Source organism: Sarcophilus harrisii, chromosome 4 (genome assembly GCF_902635505.1).
Source record: "Sarcophilus harrisii chromosome 4, mSarHar1.11, whole genome shotgun sequence".
NCBI classification, from domain to species: domain Eukaryota; kingdom Metazoa; phylum Chordata; class Mammalia; order Dasyuromorphia; family Dasyuridae; genus Sarcophilus; species Sarcophilus harrisii.
In genome coordinates this window covers 393,960,350-393,981,098 of record NC_045429.1, presented here as the reverse complement: position 1 = coordinate 393,981,098, position 20,749 = coordinate 393,960,350, and the positions used below count along the sequence as shown (strand labels likewise).

Genomic DNA, 20,749 nt, shown 5'->3' with positions numbered 1-20,749 from the left:
GTTAATGAAGAATTCTAGTGTGACCTCTGCTCTGAGTCTCCAGGATTAGATTGTTCTCATATGGTAGAATTATCCAGGAGATCTGTCAGTTGATGGCTCAATATGTCACACCAATTTATAGTGCCTCTCTCTTTTTTGTGAGCTAATTAATATTTCTTAATTATTTCCTTAATGAAGAAGTGACAGTCATCTTACATGCAAAGTTCTTATATCTGTATCTCATGATATTTTATAAAGTCATTTGGTAACAAGTTTAAAAGCAAATAAACTACTTCTGTATACGAGACTCATAAGAATTATTCCCTTGTTTAATATATCCGCCATAGCTGTGGACTTCAACAACATTAATGAAGAAAATAAGAGACATCTTTTCAGTGAAATATTTTCTTCTATTGAATCATTGGCATTCACCTTTGGCAACGTGTAAGTAAAAATTTGTCACTTAAGTAAATTTAGGTCCAGGAGAGAATAAGAATGTTGTTTGTTTCAATGCCCAAAAAACTCTATGACTAAACTAAGGATTAAATGACATTATAGATTTTGTATAACTTTTGTACAACTACAGCCTGTATTACTATTACTCTCAGGTTTAGAACTGCTAGGAAGATAGTTCGTTAGAGAGAAAACATTCTCCTAAGTTCTGCTATGTATACTGCTGGGCTGTATATGGTCTTGGGCCATTTTATGGGATTTAGAACTTGGAAGGTACTTTTGAAGCTATTTAATTTAATCCCCTTGTTTTAGAGTTGAGGGTCCTGAGTCTCAAAGAAGCAAAATAACTTAATCCAAGTCCACAAAGATAGTAAGGAGCAGATGCAGGATTGAAGCTAAGCCTTCTGTCTGACTCCAAATCCAGTATTGTTTACATCATATTCCCCTTTTGGAGAGAATCATAAATCACATTTTATTAATTTGTTTTAAAAATAAACTCTTCTGAGTAATTTGTTGTATTAACTAACCTCTGTCACAATATTTATCTTTTTCTTCCCATGACAGTGTTTCCGATTTCCTCATGGGAGATGTAGACTGTGGTTCATCATCAGAACTTCATGTGTCTCAAAAAAGTCAAGTAAGCTGGGTTCAGTTGTGGACAGAGTTGTATGTTTGGCAAGCATTTCAATATAATAATTTCTTGATCTTTTAAGTTTTCCTGTCCTACCATAATTCAACTTCTTTATGCTGCTTATTAACTTAAATCACTAAAATGTTATGTCACTTAAATGTAGTATACATAGGATCAGTGTTTATGCTTTCTAGTCAGTTTTAGGAACTATAATTTTAATTAGAATGAGGGTACTCAATGAATCCTTTTCATAGACTCTCATTTTATTTATATGTATAAAATATATAAGTACATATATGTATATTTGTATTATACAATACAAATTTTTTCAAACTTTTAGAGAAGTAATTCTCTCTCTATATTCATGCCAAACTCAATCATCCTTCCATTAGAAGTAATTTTTTGGCATTATAGAAGATCCTAAAGACTTAGAGATTTACAAGTTGTAGAATGCAGATTCCTCATGAATATTTTTCAACTGTGTTTCCTCAGTTTCTAACACTCTGCCTTAAATATAGTAGATGTTTGACCTATTCAATTCAAAAGACATAGCTAAAAAAGTTTTATTTATGTGCCATAGAAGTGGTTTCTGCCATCACCAATTATTAAGAGCACTTCAGTGGACTTCTCCCCTAAAACTTTATTTTAACCATACTTTGGGAATTTTTTTTAAGAAAAATTGCTATAGATTAATTGTCATCTCCTGACACTTGTGAAAATAGAGGAATAAGTAAAATATTTCCTGTGTAGAATTTTAAAAGGAAACTAATAAGTATATTTTAAAATTAGAAACAAGGCTTAAAATAGATTCTAACGAGTGATATAAATTTAACTAATAGAGATATAACAATTAAAGCATTTAAATTGTTGCTCCATTGATAAATTTTATTTTTTCATTTGCTCATTATGTAACTAGGGTAATACCATTTATTCATAATGAGGGGTTTTCTTGGCAAAGATACTGGAGTGCTTTGCCATTTCCTTCTCCAGCTCATTTTACAGAGGAGGAAATGATTTCCTAAGGTCACATAACTAATAAAGTATCTGAGTCCAGATTTTAACTCAAAAAGATGAGTCTCCCTTACTCCAGACCCAGGGCTCTGTCCAGCACTACCTAACTGCCCTAAGTTTGAAGATAGCAATGATCCAAAGTGAAATGAAGCCTAATTTTGACCAATTTGTCACATGATCTTACCAGTTTTAAGCCAGAGTTGTTCTAAGTATGTGAGCTGTGTCCCAAGAAAAGATGTGTATCATAGTTAATGGCCCATGGGTCCAATTGGGCCTGTTAACTTTTTTTTGGTATAGCTGCCAAATTAAGAATGATTTTTATGTTTTAAAATAATGATGCATTTGGAAATTGAAAAATCATTCTAAGCTCATAGGCTATACAGAAACAGGTAGGAGGGTGGCTCTGAGACCTTGCTAACCCCTGATCTCAGCTATGGAATGTGAAGAGTTAATTTTCCAGTGATATTTGGATTGCATGTTTGAGATCACTAAGCCACAGTGGTGGAGAGAGTTTGAGCGATGATAAAAATAATAGGTTGGTGTTCAGACATTCTTTAGCAGTGTGCTCACTGTAATAAATCATCTCCACCTCTACTGCTTAGGGATATGCTGTTGTCTAAAATGATGCTTTCTGTAACTTTCTTCTTCTATTGGAAGCATTCTTCTCAGGCTTCTACTCAGTTTTTGAGAAAACGAAGAGTTTCTTTTTTTCATCATTTTCCTTTTTACATGAAAAAAAGTAGGCAGCTTTTTTTTTTTTTTTTTTTTTTTTTTTGCTTTTCCCCTCTGAAATTTAACTGAGAGATTATATACATGATATCAGTCTTCATATTTGGTGCTCAGTTGAGAACAAAATGAGTCAACTTTTGATTGAAAGGACTCTTAAAGTAAAAAATGTGGTATGAAGGAGAGAAGAGCAGTGGCAAGACCTCCCATGTTTTTCTTTCACCTTTTTCTTTTTCATGTGACCTCTTGTTTTCAGATTTGCTTGTTATATACTTTTTCTTTTTTCCTCTCATTTGTTTGGCACTCAGGACCATGTGCTATTCCCATCTTTTATTAGGGAAATAATAGCCAAGGAATTTGAACCTGCAAGATGACAGAGATAGTGGAAATCGAAGTTTCTTGACTGAGTGAAATGCTCTTTTTATTTGATCTCCTTAGCCACATAATAATAATAATATGATAGTGCAAGAATAAGATAAATAAAAGATCTTTTTAGAAATATATATCTGGTCCTTGACCTGCTTCAAAATCTCTACATATGTGTTTAATGAGAGATGGCGTGGTACAGTGCCTAGAGCTGACTTCAGAGTCTGGAAAGTTTGGGTTCAGAGATTCCTCCAACATAGATTGACTTTGTGACCTGAACAAATCATTGAATCTCTTCATGGCCTAGTACAAGATTTGCACTGGTACTTTCTTCATCTGGAGTTCTTTATGTAGATGAAATCACAAGTCTAGACCAAAAGATTTGTAAATTCTAATACTAGAAAAACACAGAGCTTTTGTGTCCAAAAGTAGTAGGAATTGAGTTTTCAGGTCCTGGTTTTAAATTAAGGATATGTTCTTGGGTGCTTTATCTTTTCTTGTTTTCAAGTCAGGTTGTAAAATTGGGACTAATTGAAACTTAGTTTAGAGGAGATATGTTATCTCCTAGTTATTATGCTTTTTATCTTTCTATTTCTGATCTCTTTGAGAGATGAACAAAAATCTATGCTGTCAAATGTAGAAAGTCATCACCAATTCACACAGGAGGAAAGCTAGCTCATTGATGACTTTTATTTGGCACTTAGGTTTCAGGATCTTAGGTTTCTTCCAAATCTGCAGTAGTTTTGTCATTCTGTGAAGCATGGAAGGTATCAACTTAGCATTTAAGTTAGCATTAAATTAATGCTGACTCCCTCTTGAATTATGGGTGAGAGTGGTTTGTTGTTTGCTTAGATTAGAGAGGTCAGAATGTGTTTTAGGCAAGTAGGCCATTTTGAAGTGACACTTTGATCATCTCAACTAACTATAACTATGGCCTCTATTTTATGCAGAAGAATCAGCATAACCAAAGGAAGTTAAAATGTCCTTTTAGAAATTTATGTATGTATGAGCATATATATGTGTACATTTGTGTATGTTTGTAGATGTATATGTGTGTATATATGGATGGATATAAATATCTGTTTAATTGTAGTCTTCTTTAGGGCAGGGAGAGAGAAAAAAGCCAAAAAAAAAAAAAAACCTAGAATAAATTAAAGAAAAGCCGAATAACTTTGAAAAAAATGCATAGTATTTATTATATAGGTTTTCTTGAAATGGAAATGTGTTTTACATTGAATCCTCTCTTATGTTCTGTTGTGTACATAGAGATGTTCTCTTGTTTGAGAAACAAGATTTTCTCTTGTTTTGTATTTTAAGTTTAAAATTAATTAAAAAAAATTGACAACAACAAAATCATCCACAGATCAGGATTTATGATTTTGACTTGGTTTTGTTAATTATGGGGATGAATTGAAAATAAAGGAACAACATTGAAAGGGTTATTTATTGCTTTGGGATCTAAGATAAATCATAAAAGACCTCATTACCTTGGTTGTTGTACAGATGACATTCAGTCTTGATTGTATGAAGAATTATTTTTATGTGCATTGAATTTTGTGAAAATGTTACTGTTTAATAAGTAGTATTATTCAGGGATTAAGAAATATAATTTATTAGGTTAGAATTGGTGTGAAATTAAATGGACCAATGGGTTTCCGACATCCTTATCCTTCTTTACCTATTTGTTTCATGTGGCACTGATGACCATTCTTGTTTTTTTTTTTTTTTTCTGGGTTTTTATTACCTTGTTCTCTTAAGTTTTTTTAATTCTCTTCTAGTAATAATAATAAAAAAAAAGACATAGGAGTGGGGCAGAGAAAAAAAATTGCTGCTATTAATTTGAATCTGTTTATTTTCTTAGAAGTTTCCAAATTTCACAGAAATGTAGAAAATAAAAACAAGACAGCATTAGGTTTGGACAGAGTAAATTTTTTGATCACTCTTTCCTCCCAAACTATCTGAGCCTCTCTGCCAACATTAATCTATCATTTTTCAGCTAGTGGCTATGTTTTCTAAAAGTGTTTTTTTTTTTCTTTTAACAATTCTGTTTTCCTTTTTTAAAGTCTTGCTTTTCTATTTATACTGACAGAATTTGTTTCAGATACCATTAGGGTTAGGAGAGAAGAAGGGAAAATCCCAAAATGTTAAACTATATGTTAACTAACCAAATAAGTTTCAGTTCAGAGAAAAGTATAAAAATGAGGTGCTGTTACATATTTAATCCTGGCTGAAATTATTTTTAAGTTGTTAAGGAAATGCTGCTTACCTGCAATAAAGACCAAAATAAAAAATAAAGGAAAGATATTCTCCTTCTTGATATTTATACACTGTTTCCTATTTCCTAATTATTTTTAGGGTTTGCATGTAGAACTTCGGACAGGTAGATGTTGCAATGGATAGAGCACAAATGTATAGAGGGCTCAGAAACTTAGTAGCAGTGTGAGCCTGGGCAGATCACTTAATCCTGTTTGTATAATTTTTCTCCTCTGTAAAATGAGTTGGAGAATGAAATGGCAAACCATTCCATTATCTTTGCCATGAAAACCCCAAATTAGGTCATAAAGATTTAGGTAGGACGCACACTACTAAACAATAACCATAAAAAGCTTAAATTTATTTAATAATTGTGTCTTTATTATTCACATATACGCTTGTTGAGGATAGGAATTATGTTTTTTCTTTTTTGTATCCTATCCTTGCATATAATTGTGGCTTGATAAACTTTTGTTTGTAGAAGGCAGGAACTCTGGAGAAGTATACTAGAAACAAGCTGTTAACTCAGTGAAATTGATGAGATAATGGTTCTCTAGTTCACACATACTCAGTATACTGTAATGATGTAATTATAATAGGTATTTAAACTGGGGACAAAGTCAGACTCAGGGGAGAATGGTTGAGACTGTCAGACTGCTGGAGGAGACTGGGTCAGACTGAGACTGGGTCTTACTATGACAGAAAGCTAGCCTGGACATTACATTTGTTTATTTTAATTGAATGGTTTAGAATTGATAAATGTGAAAACTTTATTAAATAACAAATTGTTTATTCCTAGCTCTAGAAGATTGCTATTGTAAAATATTCTAGAATCACCTTAAGGGATCCTATTATTTAAACATTCTTTTCAGAATCATTGGCTTTAAATCCTTGGACCTCTTAGGGTAGAATTAGATTTTTAATGAAATTTATCAGAAGGACAAATTAGGCAAAAAAAAAATTTGTTTTAAATGAGTAGACTAAATTTTTTATGTGTAGTTTTTATTTTTCTATTCTAACCTATAGTTTGGTTGTTTTTACTTTCCAGTCATCAGAAAACATTTCTGTGGAATCATTGGGATTGCTACATGAAAAAGATAATCTTCAAGGTACTTGAGTATTTTATATCATACTTTTGGTATTTATCCTTTTTAATTAATGTACTTGCAAAAAATAATGTCTGCTGGCTAACACTGAAGTGTCTTTAATTATAGATTTAGAAATGGAAAAGCCAAAGTTGGGTCTGGTCTGGACTGATGTAGATTTGTAACTTTTAAGGCTGATTTTTAGAGGGAAGAAGACAGCAAATATAGGAAGACAGAAATAGAATTCAAACTCAAATTTTCCTAAAAAACCTTTCAGCTGTATTAATATCAGCTTTCGTTAGATATCTTCTCAGTTGCTCTTTTGCTGAGAGAATTGATATCAACTTTCCTGTTAGTATTTAAATATATTCAATATTTTTTTTTTTTCAGGACCTCTGTGGCCCAAAGAACTGGATAGCATGCTTCTGAGAAATGATGATGGAGTTGAATTGGCTTTGTCATATGCTAAAATGTGGTCAAAATATACCAAGGATATAGTTACATGGGTTGAGAAAAAAATTAGCCTGGGTAAGTGACTCTTTGAGTCATTTAATTAGCCTTGTTGTTGTAGAATTAAACTATTTATGAGCTGTCATGACAGAATCTTCACTAACAGGATTGTTATACTAGAAGTAATTTTATTGAAGGGAATAAAAATGATTGTATTTTCTATAGTTGAGATAAATAGGCTCAATATTTTACTGATTAATTTCCTTTGTTTGATAGCATGATTGTAAGTCCTGGACTCATCTGATATAAGGTATAAAGTTTTTACCAGTCCTGTTTCTTTTAAGTAACAGATTGTGGAGTTTTGTTTTATTAGCTATTCTGTCATTCTTTTTCATCTTATTGTATTATTTAATCCAGTCACATTTAAAGTTAAGAGAATTTAGGAAAATTATTTTTTTTTATTTGTTTCAAACACTGTTATTGTTTCCAAATTAGGATTTTTCCCTTTCTTCTTCTGTAAACACAATATTATGTCTCTTACTTTTTTTTAGCCTAAATCAATTTTAAGGCAACTCCAGTTCTCACTGGACCCTTTTCTGTTACCCTTAAGTCTCTCCCCATTTATCATTTCTTAACTTTTTCCCTAGTGTGGAGTTTTACCTAACTTGTTCCATTTCCATTTATCTATTTATTCCTCTTTTTCCTCCCTTTTTCCTTCCTATTTAGTATTCAAGTAAAATCTCTCTTCTCTTGTATGCTTCAATTTGTTTTGTTCATTTTACAAATTTCTTCTTTTCATACTTTTTTCTAGAAAAAAAATCCTTTTTTTCTTGTTCTCTTCATTATTTATCTTTCCTTTCTGTCTCTTTTAGACTTTCATTCTTTGATTTATAGACCTTATGCTTACTTATTTTTTTGTCTTCCTCATGGAATTAAAGATTTTAAAATCCCTATTTTGGGTTCCTTATTCCAAACAGTTTCTATGATGCAGTTTTGTAGATCTTGTCTTCTGGCCCTCTTTTATTGTTGTGACTCATTTTTAGAAACAACAATTTACATGGATAGGAATATCTTCCTAGTATAGAAATTTTCCTAAGTCCTTGATTTAGCAGTTCATCATTAACCATTATCCATTTCCATGTTCATTTTCCCTCATTTGCCTTGAATCCTTTTCTCTGGGTCCATACCCTTCTACTCTTTGGAATCTTGACCCAAGAGCTCTGACTCCTCTTCTACTGAGGTAAAATAAATTATCTCTTTAAGTACTAAATCTCTGCATGTAAGATCCTTATTTTCCTTTTTTGGAATCTTTCTTCTCCCATGGAGCATGCATTAGTTGTACCCTTTTCCACCACTCAAATAAATTCCATTTTGTCCCTTTTTCAGTCCTTTGTTCTCTTATCTGTTCTTCTGTAGGCTTTCATCTTTCTGAGAGAGAGACTACAAGAGTTATTTTTCTTGTCATTATTAAGGCATTGACTTGATTAGGGTGTACTTCATTTATTCCTCTGTTTCTTCTTCCTTTACTTCCCCCTTTTGTTTACCCTTCCACTCTTTAATATAACCTCCCCCTCAAAAAAAAACCCAAAAACCAAACAAACAAAACAAAACAAAACCCAACTCAGGCATTGATTTACTTGTAGGCAGGATGCTAATGAATTTTACTTCAAGTCTGATGTTTTACAGCTGTTTCTCAGTCATGACTTCTCTTTAACCTCTGTTTTCACCTTTGTCTCCTGTGTATATTTAGAAAGAAATTTCTTAATTGTCTTTTTATTGTCTTCTTCTTATTGCCTCTGGTTACTTTTTTTGTTCACCTTTTTGTATATTTGTTTGAGGTGTTTTAAAGACAAATGATTTCTCCATGTCCAATTTTTAGGAATGTTTTACAATCTTACCAAGCATGATTTTTTTTTTAAAGTTTGCAGAATAGATCAACTTTTCTTGCATCTTGAATGTCTTTATTCTTTAGAATACTATTCCATTCTTTCCTGTGGTTTCTGGTAAATTCAGAATAGTTTTGTGTTATTCTAATTTCCTTTCTTTTTTATTTTAAGGTTTTTATCCTGGTGTTACAGGGAAGTTCTTGTTTATCAATGGAGTTTGTTAAATTGAGTAAATTTGGGTTTTTTGGAGTTTATAGCTTAGGGATTCTTCTTTTTTCCTTCCTGCAGTCTGTGGTTTCTTTCAATTGACATTTTGGTTTCTCTGTTCAAAATTTCTGGTCAGTTTTCTTGTGTTATTTCTTGCATTACAGTGTGATGTTTGTTTGGTTTGTTTTGTTTTTCTGGGAGATTTAGAATCCTAGAATTGTGTCTATGCATTCTGTTTTTGAGATCAATATTTTCTCTTTTTTAGATACCATATTTTCTTTTATTGTTATTGCTTTTGCTTCTCTTCTTATTATCCACTTCTGTGTATTTGTTTTACACTTAGTTTTTGTTGCTTTTCTTTCTTTGGTAATACTTGCTATTGTAATTTTAGTTTTTCTTGTTGGCCAGGTGTTTCTATAATGCTATATATTCTGCTTCAATAATTCTTCCTTTAAAAAACTACTGAAGAACATCCTTCTTTAGTTTTATGTACTCTTGAAAACTCACAGGCTCTCTGCTTCATTGAGTGTTCATTCATTTTCCTTTGTCTTACAATTGTAGATGCTTATACTCTTTCAGGTGATTTGGGGTTCATATTCCCTTTTATTGTTAATAATTTTTCCATGCACAAGATCATTAATTGAAATTACCTTTTAACCCTCTCCACCTTTGAATATGGTTTCCTCAAAGCTGAACCTCAGAACTGTCTCAGTTTCTTGCCATATCAGGCTATTCATGGCTTAGGCTTCAGTCTCTTCCTCAAGAAATTTCAGGGGGAACAGAATTGGTCCTAGCTATATGTTGGGTTTTTTGCTCAGGTTTAGTATAATGCTTCATAGCTACATTCTCATATCCTACTCTAGTTCCTCAGTTCTCTTCGATCTGTCACTATACAGCTGCTCTTATGCCTGAGTAATCTTTTCCCTTTTGGTTTTTTGTGGTATTGGTAGGAATGTTGAGTTCTCTTGCTGTCTACCAATTGGCTATTGTGCCCTTACTTTCAGAGCTGAGTGGATAGTAGAGGGAAGGATTGCTGAGTAAATGCATTGAGAACTAGAGATTAGCTTTTCTTATTCTTAGTTTACCTAAAGTGTTACCTTGCTTGAAGTCTTGGTGTCCTGGACTGTAGGAATGGCTGAAATAACTATCTCTTGTGCATAATTCCTATTTTGGAAAATTTTGAGAGGCCATGAAAATCAGAGAAAAATGTGTAGTTTTTCATTTTGTTGGTCATGTGACCCATATAGTTTTTTTGTTGAAAAATATCAGTATCTGTGGTTTTTGTTTTAATGATTACAATTAATTATTTTCCTTTCAGAACTGGAGTGTGCTAGAAACATTGCAAAGATGGCAGAGACCACTAAAGCCATTATTGGATTCCAGGTAAAAACATTATTAGTTTCTGAGCTTTGCCAGTAAGTTAGTAACTTAAGATTTTGTTTATTATTTATCCTTGGCTGAATGAAACATAATATCTAAGTAGAAACCAACTTTATGGGTCAAAGACAGTTTTGTTTTAGTATATATTTGTCTTAAAATAGAAAACTTTTTTCAGCCAAAACAAGATTTGATCCATAGTTTTACAATTAGTTTTTCTTAAAAATCATTGTTATAATAAGCTTCAGCCCTGACTTCTGTCATCAGAAAATATACTCTGAATTAAACTTAGCTATGTTGTCTTTACAGTATGAATTCAGTTTTTTTTTGACTAGAAATACGGACCCAGTGATTCTCATGTCACTCTCCATCTCAAGAGCACTTTTTTCACAATGACTCCAGTGGAGGAAGGAAGTAACTACATTTCAACTTTGGAGCTGACTTTCCTATTTTAAACCTTAGGAATTTATGCCATTTCGGGCTTTATTCATAAATGCTTTTGATAATGATATTGAGAGCAGTCAGCTTTCACAACACACAGCAGCAGCTCTTCAAGCCAACAAATTTGTTCAGGTAAAAAAGTTAAATGCATTTGTAATTTCTATTCCTTTTAAATTAAGAAATAACTTACTTGTACAAGTTTACTTATAAAAAACAAATAAAAACTTAGTAATTTTTATTTTTGATAGCCTCTGCTTGGGAGAAAAAGTGAATTGGATAAACAGAGGAAAGCAATTAAAGAGCTTTGGCAACGAGAACAGAAGAAAATGGTTTGTATCATATTAGAATATGATAATAATCAGTCCCTCTTTCTATTCCTGTCCTGCCTCACATCTGTGAATAAATACCTGCCAAGTATTTAAGCACATCTCCTATATAATACTTTTCACTGTTTTTTCATAACCAAGTTACTTAATATACAGAAAACACCTATAACATAGGGTTTCAATGTCTTTTTTCCCATATAGCAAGAGACAGAGGCATCTCTCAAAAAGGCAAAACTCCTGTGTATACAACAGCAGACTGAATATGAAAAAGCCAAGTCTTCCACAGTGCGTGCTGAAGAGGAGCATCTGAGCTCAAGTGGAGGGCTTGGGAAAGAGGCCAGCAAGCAGGTAGAGAAAAAGCGAAGGCTGGAAGAAGAGGCTCTGCAAAAAGTGAGGTTCCCCAAAACACTTTTGAGAATGGACAAAGTGAAAGAAGAGAAAGAGAATAGAATAAAAGGTAGGAAAATAGGATGGAGGAAAAATACAATCTAAACATAATAGTGAAAAAATTTTACATAAGTTTTTTTGATAAAGATCTCATTTCTCAAATATAGATAGTACTTAGTCAGATTTATGGAAATAAGAGGTATTTCTCATTTGATAAAAGAGATCAAAGAATATGAACAAGTGATTTTCAGACAAAGTAATCAAAGCTATGTATGGCATGTGAAAAAATACTCTAAATTACTATTAATGAGAAATGCAAATTAAAATAATTCTGAGCTACTATTTTTACCTATTACCTATAAGAATAGCTAATATGACAGAAAAAAGAAAATGCTAAATATCGGAGGGAAGTGGGAAACTTGAGACACTAATGCATTGTTAGTGAAGTATGCTGATTCGACCTTTTTGTAGAGCAATTTGGAATTATGCTCAAAGAACTATAAAACTATGCATATCCTTTGACCAAGCAATACTACTACTGGATCTGTATCCCAAAAAGAATTTTTTAAAAAAGAAAAGTTTCTATATGTACAAAAATGTTTATAACAGTTCTTTTAGTGGTGGCAAAAATTTGAAAATTGAAGAGATATCCATCAACTGAATAAATTGTCATTTTATGAGTATGATGGAATATTATTGTGTTTAAGAAATGACAAACAAGATGCTCTCAGAAAAACCTAGAAAGACTTTGCACTGATGCAAAGTGAAATGGGCAGAATCAGAACATTGTTACATTATAATAGTAATGCTATAGGATGATCATCTGTGAATGATTTAGCTATTCTCAGCAATCCAATAATCCAGACAATTCTGAAGGAAAAAAAAGTAAGACTTCTTTTTGGGCATTGGATGTTGGGACCAGCCCCAGCAAAGTAGCAAAAATTTGTTTTTTTCTTGGTTTTATTTCATTTTATTTTATTTTACTAGAGGCAGAATAGCTAAAAAGGATAGAATGTGTATGTGAAACAAAATGTGACCAGGTCAGATCTTGAAGTTTGCCTGTTGGGCAGTTTATATATGCTGCTTTCCAACTCTTAAGATGATGACACTTGAGATGAGGAACGGCCAGTACATTTTTTTAAACAAATAATTCCATAGTTAGGATTATTGAGACTATATTAAGTTATTTAGACATTATTAATTTTGATATTCTTTAATGTTCTGATTGCCGGCAGGTTGAAGAAGCAAATGAACATTACAGGATCGTTATGATAGATATGGAAGAAAGGCGAAATGACTTAGACCGTACGAAAAATGAAATTTTAATACAACTTCATAATCTTCTTTTGCAATGTGATCTAACTCTTAAAGATGTAAGTAATTTTAAGATTTGAATGTTAAATCTTTTTTGGAACTTGTGTGGAAGGGAGAAGAAAATGTCGGATTTTTGTATAACTAAAAGGAATCTCATAACAACTAAGAGGAAAACTTAATCTATGGTATCTGTTGTTTAGTTTTGGAACTTATAGATTATCTATAGAATTGTGATGTATATTTGCCAAATTTATATAGTAGTGATGAATGTCAGGTTTCCTCTTCCTTTTATAAAATATAAAATGCACTATGCAAATAAAAATTATTATCATCATTATCTCAAATTTATTGTGAAATTTTCCCATTGAATGTTATTATTTCTCTGGTTTGAATAGAAATATTAGGTTGCTTGTGCTTCTTAGAAATCAGTATAACTTTGGGATATATAATTAATCTGGCTACCTAAGTTAACTCTTTATCAACGTTACACACCTATTAGGTGCTATTCCTGAACACTTGTTAATCTTTTAATTTACAAAATGGCGAAGTTAATTTGGTAATAGAGAATGATGATATCTTTCTCCCACTGGTTTCAGCCAATCATTTCATGTTTGATTTATTTACCTAAGATTGAGAATTACATTTTTGGTAACCATCCAATTTATTCTATGTTATTTTTGGTTATTTAAGATTTTATTTTTCCCCAGTTGCATGTAAAACCATTTTATTATTTGTTTTTAAAATGTTGAGTTCCAGATTCTCTCCCTTTCTCTCTTCTTTCTCCCTCCCACACAAATCAAAAAGGTATATGTGAAGTTATGCAAAACATTTCCATAAAAGTCATGTTATAAAAATAAAAAGAAGATTCTCCATCCCCCACCTCCCCTCAAAAAAACCTCAAGAAAAATACAGTTTAAAAAAAATATGCTTTAATCATATTCAGACCCAATCAGGTCTTTCTCTGGGTATGGATACAGTTTTCATCATAAGTTCTTCATAGTTGTCTTGGATCATTGTATTGCTAAGGATAGTAAAAAAAATTACATTTTTGGGAATCAGCTAGAGACTAGCAGTGTTATGATTTTTTTTTATCTGATTATCATGATTTGCTTTTTTTGATTGCCTTGAAATAGTTTTACATATAAAAAAGACAGAAATTTTATTATTTATTTTGGTACATAGAAAAGTTAAAAGCTATATCCTTGTCTTCAAGAAGTTTATAATCTATTTAGTAATGATTACCAAATAATAATGATTATAATTAGCAAATAATAAGCCATAGATCAGGATAGTAGATTCGAAATGAGAGATTCCTTGTGATCAAGGGAAAATAATTTTGGAAGGTACCTATAAAGTTGATAATACTCCAACCTGGATATTACAGGATTAGTAGTATTTGGACAAGATGAGAAAAAACATTTGGGGAACATATGACAAGAGTATATAGAATGGACATCAGTAGTAGTATGAGCAGTATCTGTTCTGTATTGACTACATTGCTTTCCTTTGAAAAAAGTGAGAAGGCCTTTCTTGGTATCATCATTGATTAGATTTCTTTGCCACTTGAGGATTTAATGTCCCCGTCTGTGTGGAGCTGATAACTAAGGTTTTAGTTGAATTTCCACTGTTCTCTGCTCATGGAACATTTTTCTAACTTAATGGGGCCATATTGAGATGAAATAGAGTAGTGCTTATCTTGAGTAGATATTTTTCTAGACTTTAAGAAATATAGGTTTTTAAAAATCATTCTGATTCAAGTTGAGCATAGGAAGAAGGGAAGAGCAAGGTGGGGTTAATGAGGGTTTTAAACACTCAACAAGATGATTTGTATTTATTCCTGGTTGTAATAGGGGGCCCACTGGAATTTACTGACCATAGTCCAATGACTCAGAACAGTGCTTATAATGCAATGAAAATTATCTAAATTAGAATTCTTTTAAAAAAATTAATTATGAAAGATAACTACATTTCTGTAGCTATTTTTCCATTCTTTGTTAAATAAATAGAATAACATTGCCCCTGTTTTTCAGGTTCTTGGCATATTATCCAAAAAGAGTCATTAAGATTCTAGTTTACAGTTTACTCACACTCTAATCTTTCCAGTAAAGAGAAAGAGAAGACTGAGTAATTTACAATCAAAGTTTCTTAATGTTAAGGGATATAGTACTGTAATTACTTGCTGATATTTACTGATAATAAAGATTAGTAGTATGTTCCAGTATTTTTATTTTTATTGCTGATCTAATCTTTTTTCTTTGTTAATTGTTACACTGTTGTTTTATTATAATATTAAAATATATTAATATATTATAAAATAAATCTTTTGATACCATATAGCATTATATTATTAAAGCATGTCACTCTATGAAACAAGTATAAAATACAAGTAAAATTTATAATTTTCTAAGTAATAAAATTATTTTGATATGTTCACACCTATAGAAGTGGCATCATGGGTAAAATATGTTTTATTTTATTTGTACATTAGCTAAATCATGAACTTTAATCATAACACCATAGTTTTAATTTTGATTGTTACTTGGACACAAACATAGATGTGCACACACATATATATTATAGACTTTATATGTGCTAATGTAGAAATTTTTTACGTGCAGTTCTTGTCTTGGAGAAAGTACTTTTTTCACTTTGGCTAATGAGGAAAAGTGATAAGACTATCAACAAGATATTTGTTACAGGGTATAGAAAAATAGAGTCTATACTGTGACTTTATTGATAGGGGACTTCCAGTGTGAAAATCCCAGCACTGAAACAGGTCAGACCCTTCTTTACAATATCAGTATTCTAAAGAATATCTTGGAATCTTGCAGGATTCAGTGATGGTTTGGAAAACTGGTGTAGAAACCCCTATGCTAATGGAGAAAATTTTTATTTGTGACACTTTTAATTTATTCACAGAAGCTCTGTGGGGTGAGGGAGGGGATAATTTGCTAATTTTTTTAAAATTCTGAATTAAATAAACACCAAAAACATTTCCATGTACAAAGTAGAACAGAAAAAGAGAATTTATGTGAAAATAGGAATTTTGCTGTTTTTCCACACATCCCCTTGCAACATGTCAACTAACTTCTCTAAGATAATAATATTTCATTCTTCAAAGACTGTTAGAATCCATGTCCCACTGCCTTATGATAACTCTGACAGAATATTGGTCTTAAAAAATTGTCCTTTGCTTTCATTAGAGTTGGAGTAATTAAAAGAGCTTTGCAATTTGTAAAAGACATTTCAATAAAAAATACATAAATAAATGACTGTAAAAAAATAAAAAAGAATAAAAATGGGGGGGGGGGGCAGCTAGGTAGTGCAGTGGATCAGCACCAGCCCTGAAGTCAGGAAGATCTGAGTTCAAATCTAGTCTCAGACACTTAACATTTCTTAGCTGTGTGACCCTGGACAAGTTGCCTCAGCAAAAAAGAAAGAAAGAAAAGAATAAATGAATGACTATAACTGTGAGTGAAAGACCTTCTATATTGGCTATATGGTATTAAAAACATATGTTCATGTCCTAAACACTTGTGTTATTTTCAGAATTTATTTGCATGATGAGTAAAGTCAGTCTTTTAAAAATATAGTAGAAAATGATTTAGCTGTGAATTTTCTTTTGTTGGGCAAATCTGCAGAATAAGAATATGTACTGTACATTTTCCTTTGCTATAAATTCTTACCGATACTTCCATCTTTTAAAAACTGATTTACAAATCACAAAAGACAACAATAGTTGTCAGCTTTTGAAATACTAACAAGCATAACCTAAGTGGAGGAAAGGTATACTGTGCTAGCCTATCCTGTTAGGAGTAGTACATTAAAGTTCTAATCTTACAAATTGCTAATGTGTAGGCTAATTTGTCCTTCACTCAAAGTAAAGACTTTAGGCAGGAGATGTCTAACTGGGTGAAAAGAGTTCTGGGAATGTAACACCTTTCTTTGTTGAATTGAGTCACTTGGCCAGAATAGGGTTTCTTCTGATGGGTCCCTTTTAAAATAGGAAAAAGCTCTCTCCACTTTAAAAGTTTCTTTTTTAATAATTTTCTTTAGGTAAATTTCATCTCTATTAATATAAAATTCTAGCACACTTTAGTGAGTCCTCAAAAATGAGTTAAATGTAAATAATGTGTGATGTTCAACTATGATGGACTTATCTCCTTTCAACAATGAGATGGTAACTTAAGGCATTTCCAATATCCAATTGTGATGAAAAGAGCCATCCACATCCAAAGAGAGGACTGTGGAGAATGAATGTGGATCAAATCATAGTACTTTCACTTTTTTGTTATTGTTATTGTTGTTTTTTTGTTTGCTTGGGGTTTTTTCTTGTGCTTTTTTTCTTTCACCTTTTGATCTGATTTTTCTTGCACAGCGTGATGAAAATAGAAATATGTTTAGAAGAATTGCACATGTGTAACCTAAAAAAAAAGTGATGTTTGTTTAACTAAGTGCATTTAAAGATCTATTTGTTAAAGGTTTCTGAGTATTCTTATGCTTTGTCTTTATTTGACAAATAGGTCATAATAAACCTCTTCCAGATACAACATGAGCACCTTCTCTCTCTTCCAATTAACTGCCAATCTCTCTGGGAGAATGCCAAGTCATATGACCCTGGGAGAAACTTTGCAGAGTTTGTAAAGGCAAAAACTTCACCGAAGGAGGATGTTCATCATAAATCTTTTTCTTTTGACAATTTAAAAATTGATGGGTAAGAATTAATGCATTATTGAAATTAATTAAAGGGGGCTCATTTACTGTCAGATTCAAGCCCATTTAGAGTAAATTTATTACTTTTGACAAGAGTTTCATAATTGTGTCATTTTTGTGTCTCATTAGAAGTAATACATGTATTAAAAAGCATAGATTGAATGTTGAAGGGGATTTATTTTTCCTCAATTCAGGTAAAAAATAAGGTCATCAGTTTTGAAATGAAATTTTTTAAATTCAAAAATATTCATAAGAGCGAGAAACTAAATGTGATCGCTTGACATATTCATTTTTGAGTTTATGGAAAATTAATAGAAATATTTGGATATAATTTAGCTCATTGGACTTGTGAACTATTAAATTAGTACTCATATATTTAAACAATCATATTTTAAAAAAATTTTTATTGTACTTATGTAGCAGGGGTCCTCAAATGTTTTAAATAGGGGGCCAGTTCACTGTCCCTCAGACTGTTGGAGGGCCGGACTATTGTAAAAACAAAAATTTTGTTTTGTGGGTCTTTAAATAAAGAAACTTCATAGCCCTGCGTGAGGGGATAATAGTCCTCAGCTGCCACATCTGGCCTGTGGGCCGTAGTTTGAGGACCCTTCTATGTAGATTCAGTAAACATTCAAGTACTTTCTGAATCATACAAAGCATCATACTACTTAGATACTTTGGGATAAGACATGCTTCCTGACTTCATAGAATGAATAAGATGGTAAGACTTATGACTGTAGTGCACACTATTATATAGAAAGTGCATTTAGAGAATTGCAGAGAAACCTGTATGTCAAGTCTAAGTAGGAATTAGGGAGTTTTCATCAAGAAAGAACACATTAAAGATAAACTCTTAGGGATGAGTAGCACTCTTCATTAAGGGAAGAGAAGAAAGGTCAGAGCACTGATTAGGGACAAAAGGAAGAAGGCAGAGTATGAATTAAATTTACTGGATCATAGAAATAGAAAGAAAGGAGTGATCTGAGATAAATTAAAAGATATAGTGGTATCAGATTGTGATGGTGCTGGAATATTTTTGGATTTCTGTAGCATATAAATCATATTTTGTCCTTAAAGTAAATTCTTAAAGTAATTTTTTTTTGGAAATTCAATAATAAAAATACTGCATTTTGAAATTGTGTGCTTTTGGAATATTGAGTATAAAATAAATAATAGAATTTTCCCTCCATTGACAGGATATGTTTATTGTTATATTTTTTTCCTCAGAGGGCTGCCCTCTTGCCGATCATGGTCAGTTGGTCATCAAGGTAGTGGAATGTGCAGTGATTCAGAGAGTGCTGGAGGAAGCAGTGAATCAAGGTCCATGGATTCTCCTTCTGCTAGTCCAGGTACATTACAAACATAATATAAAAATATTTAACTCTGTTACTTTTGTTGTAGAGTTACAAACACTGGTGAAATTTTAAAGACATAAAAATGGGTTTTATTGATTTTTGTTGGATATTTTGATCCCAAATTATAACTTTTATCCAGTGTTCTCTTTCCTCTGCCTGCAATGTTCTTAAGATGTCCTTTCTAACTTTTTTCTCTGGTGTCATAGTTTGCATGTGTAGGAATTTTCTAAGGAACTCTCCTCCCAAATAGCAATCTGTACTCATGAGACTGAGGTGATATCTGAAACATATTTGATGATGTTCTGCTTTTACCCTAACCTTCCCCTAACCTAATTCCAACGAATTGTCTCAGCATTCCCCTACAAACAACTTTAAAATGGTGACTGAAATCAAATTATGGAGCAGCAGAGTGGTGGCAGCAATAATGGCAGTAGTAGCAGCTGCAGAAGCTCTTAATCCAGAAAAACAAAGGAGTCAGATCACTAGTCAGAAAGAGATTACTAGGGGACCCTTTGCTGGCCTTGGGTACAGTTGGTGCCAATTGGTAACTCTCTTGCCCATTCATATTTCTGGGTCTCAATTCCAGGATGGAGAGGGATTAGTTACAAGGGAGTAGGAGAACTGGTTACAGTTTCAGGGCCAAAGGAAATGGTGGCACATGTGGCTGCAGAGGATTAGGGCCCTTCCTGGTTAAAGACCAGAGTTCACAGAAGGAAGGTAGTGACCATCTTTCTTCCAAGATCACACCTCCTTAGAAGCACCAAAAACTCCAGAACCAGCTCTGAAAACATCAGCATGAAAAAGCTGGAGCTCTAGATGGTACCTCCCCCCACAAAAGTGAGCAGAGCTCAACTTTAAAGTTCAGAGTCAAGAAATAGGCTTTTAAAAATGGAGCAAATAAGAATTTGGCCATAAAATGCCTCTAAGGTGACAGGGCAGACCAAGACAAACCCAGAAGTAAATAACGTGAAAACTGCTTCAGACAAAACCTGGAAAAATGCTAATTGGACCCAAGCCTACCAAGAATGCGCAGAACTATTAAAGAAATAAGATTGATAGGGGAAAAATTGGGGGGAGGGTATTGATAGAATGAGAGTGATGCAAGAAAATAATGAAAAAGAATAACTAGTAAAAGAGGCACAAAAATACACAGAATAAAACATCTTTAAAAATCCAGAATTGGCCTAATGATAAAAGAGGCCCCAATTTTCACTGATGAAAATAATTCCTTAAAAATTAGAATTAAGGGGGCAGCTAGGTGGTGCAATAGATAGAGCACCAGCCCTGAAGTCAGGAGACCTGAGTTCAAATCTGGTCTCAGACACTTAACACTTCCTAGCTTGTGTGACCCTGGGCAAGTCATTTAATCCCAATTGCCTCAGCAAAATAAATAAATAAATAAAAATAAAAAGTTGAATTAAGCAAATGGAAGCTAATGACTCCATGAGGCATCAAGAAATAAAAGAATGAAAGAAAATGTGAAATATAAAAGTGGAAAAAATAACTGATCTGAAAAATAGATGAAGAGATAATTTAAGAAGTATTGGACTACAAAAACATTGAACATAACATCAAGTTTATGGATAAGAGAAGGGGGGAGGGGGTAATAAAAGAGATTATGGAGGACTTGGTCAGAAGCCAAATAGACTTTTGAGGAAAGATAGGATTAAAAAAAAGAGAGGAGAAGAAATAGAAGGAAATATACAGTAACTATAACTGTTAATGGGATAAACCCAGCCATAATGCTGTTAAAAATAAAATTCTGAGAGATCTAGGATCTGGATATGAA

At 32.4% G+C, this 20,749-nt stretch overlaps 1 protein-coding gene across 1 annotated transcript in view; it reads left to right on the top strand.

Annotated features, from left to right (window-relative positions):
• Positions 1-20,749, top strand: part of ARHGAP29 (Rho GTPase activating protein 29) — a 71,420-nt gene that overhangs the window by 35,597 nt on the left and 15,074 nt on the right. The window contains 11 exon segments of the mRNA XM_023503390.2: positions 327-423; positions 997-1,069; positions 6,468-6,528; positions 6,895-7,032; positions 10,366-10,430; positions 10,887-10,997; positions 11,114-11,194; positions 11,393-11,581; positions 12,814-12,951; positions 17,416-17,606; positions 18,833-18,954. Coding sequence (XP_023359158.2) covers positions 327-423; positions 997-1,069; positions 6,468-6,528; positions 6,895-7,032; positions 10,366-10,430; positions 10,887-10,997; positions 11,114-11,194; positions 11,393-11,581; positions 12,814-12,951; positions 17,416-17,606; positions 18,833-18,954 — 1,266 coding nt within the window.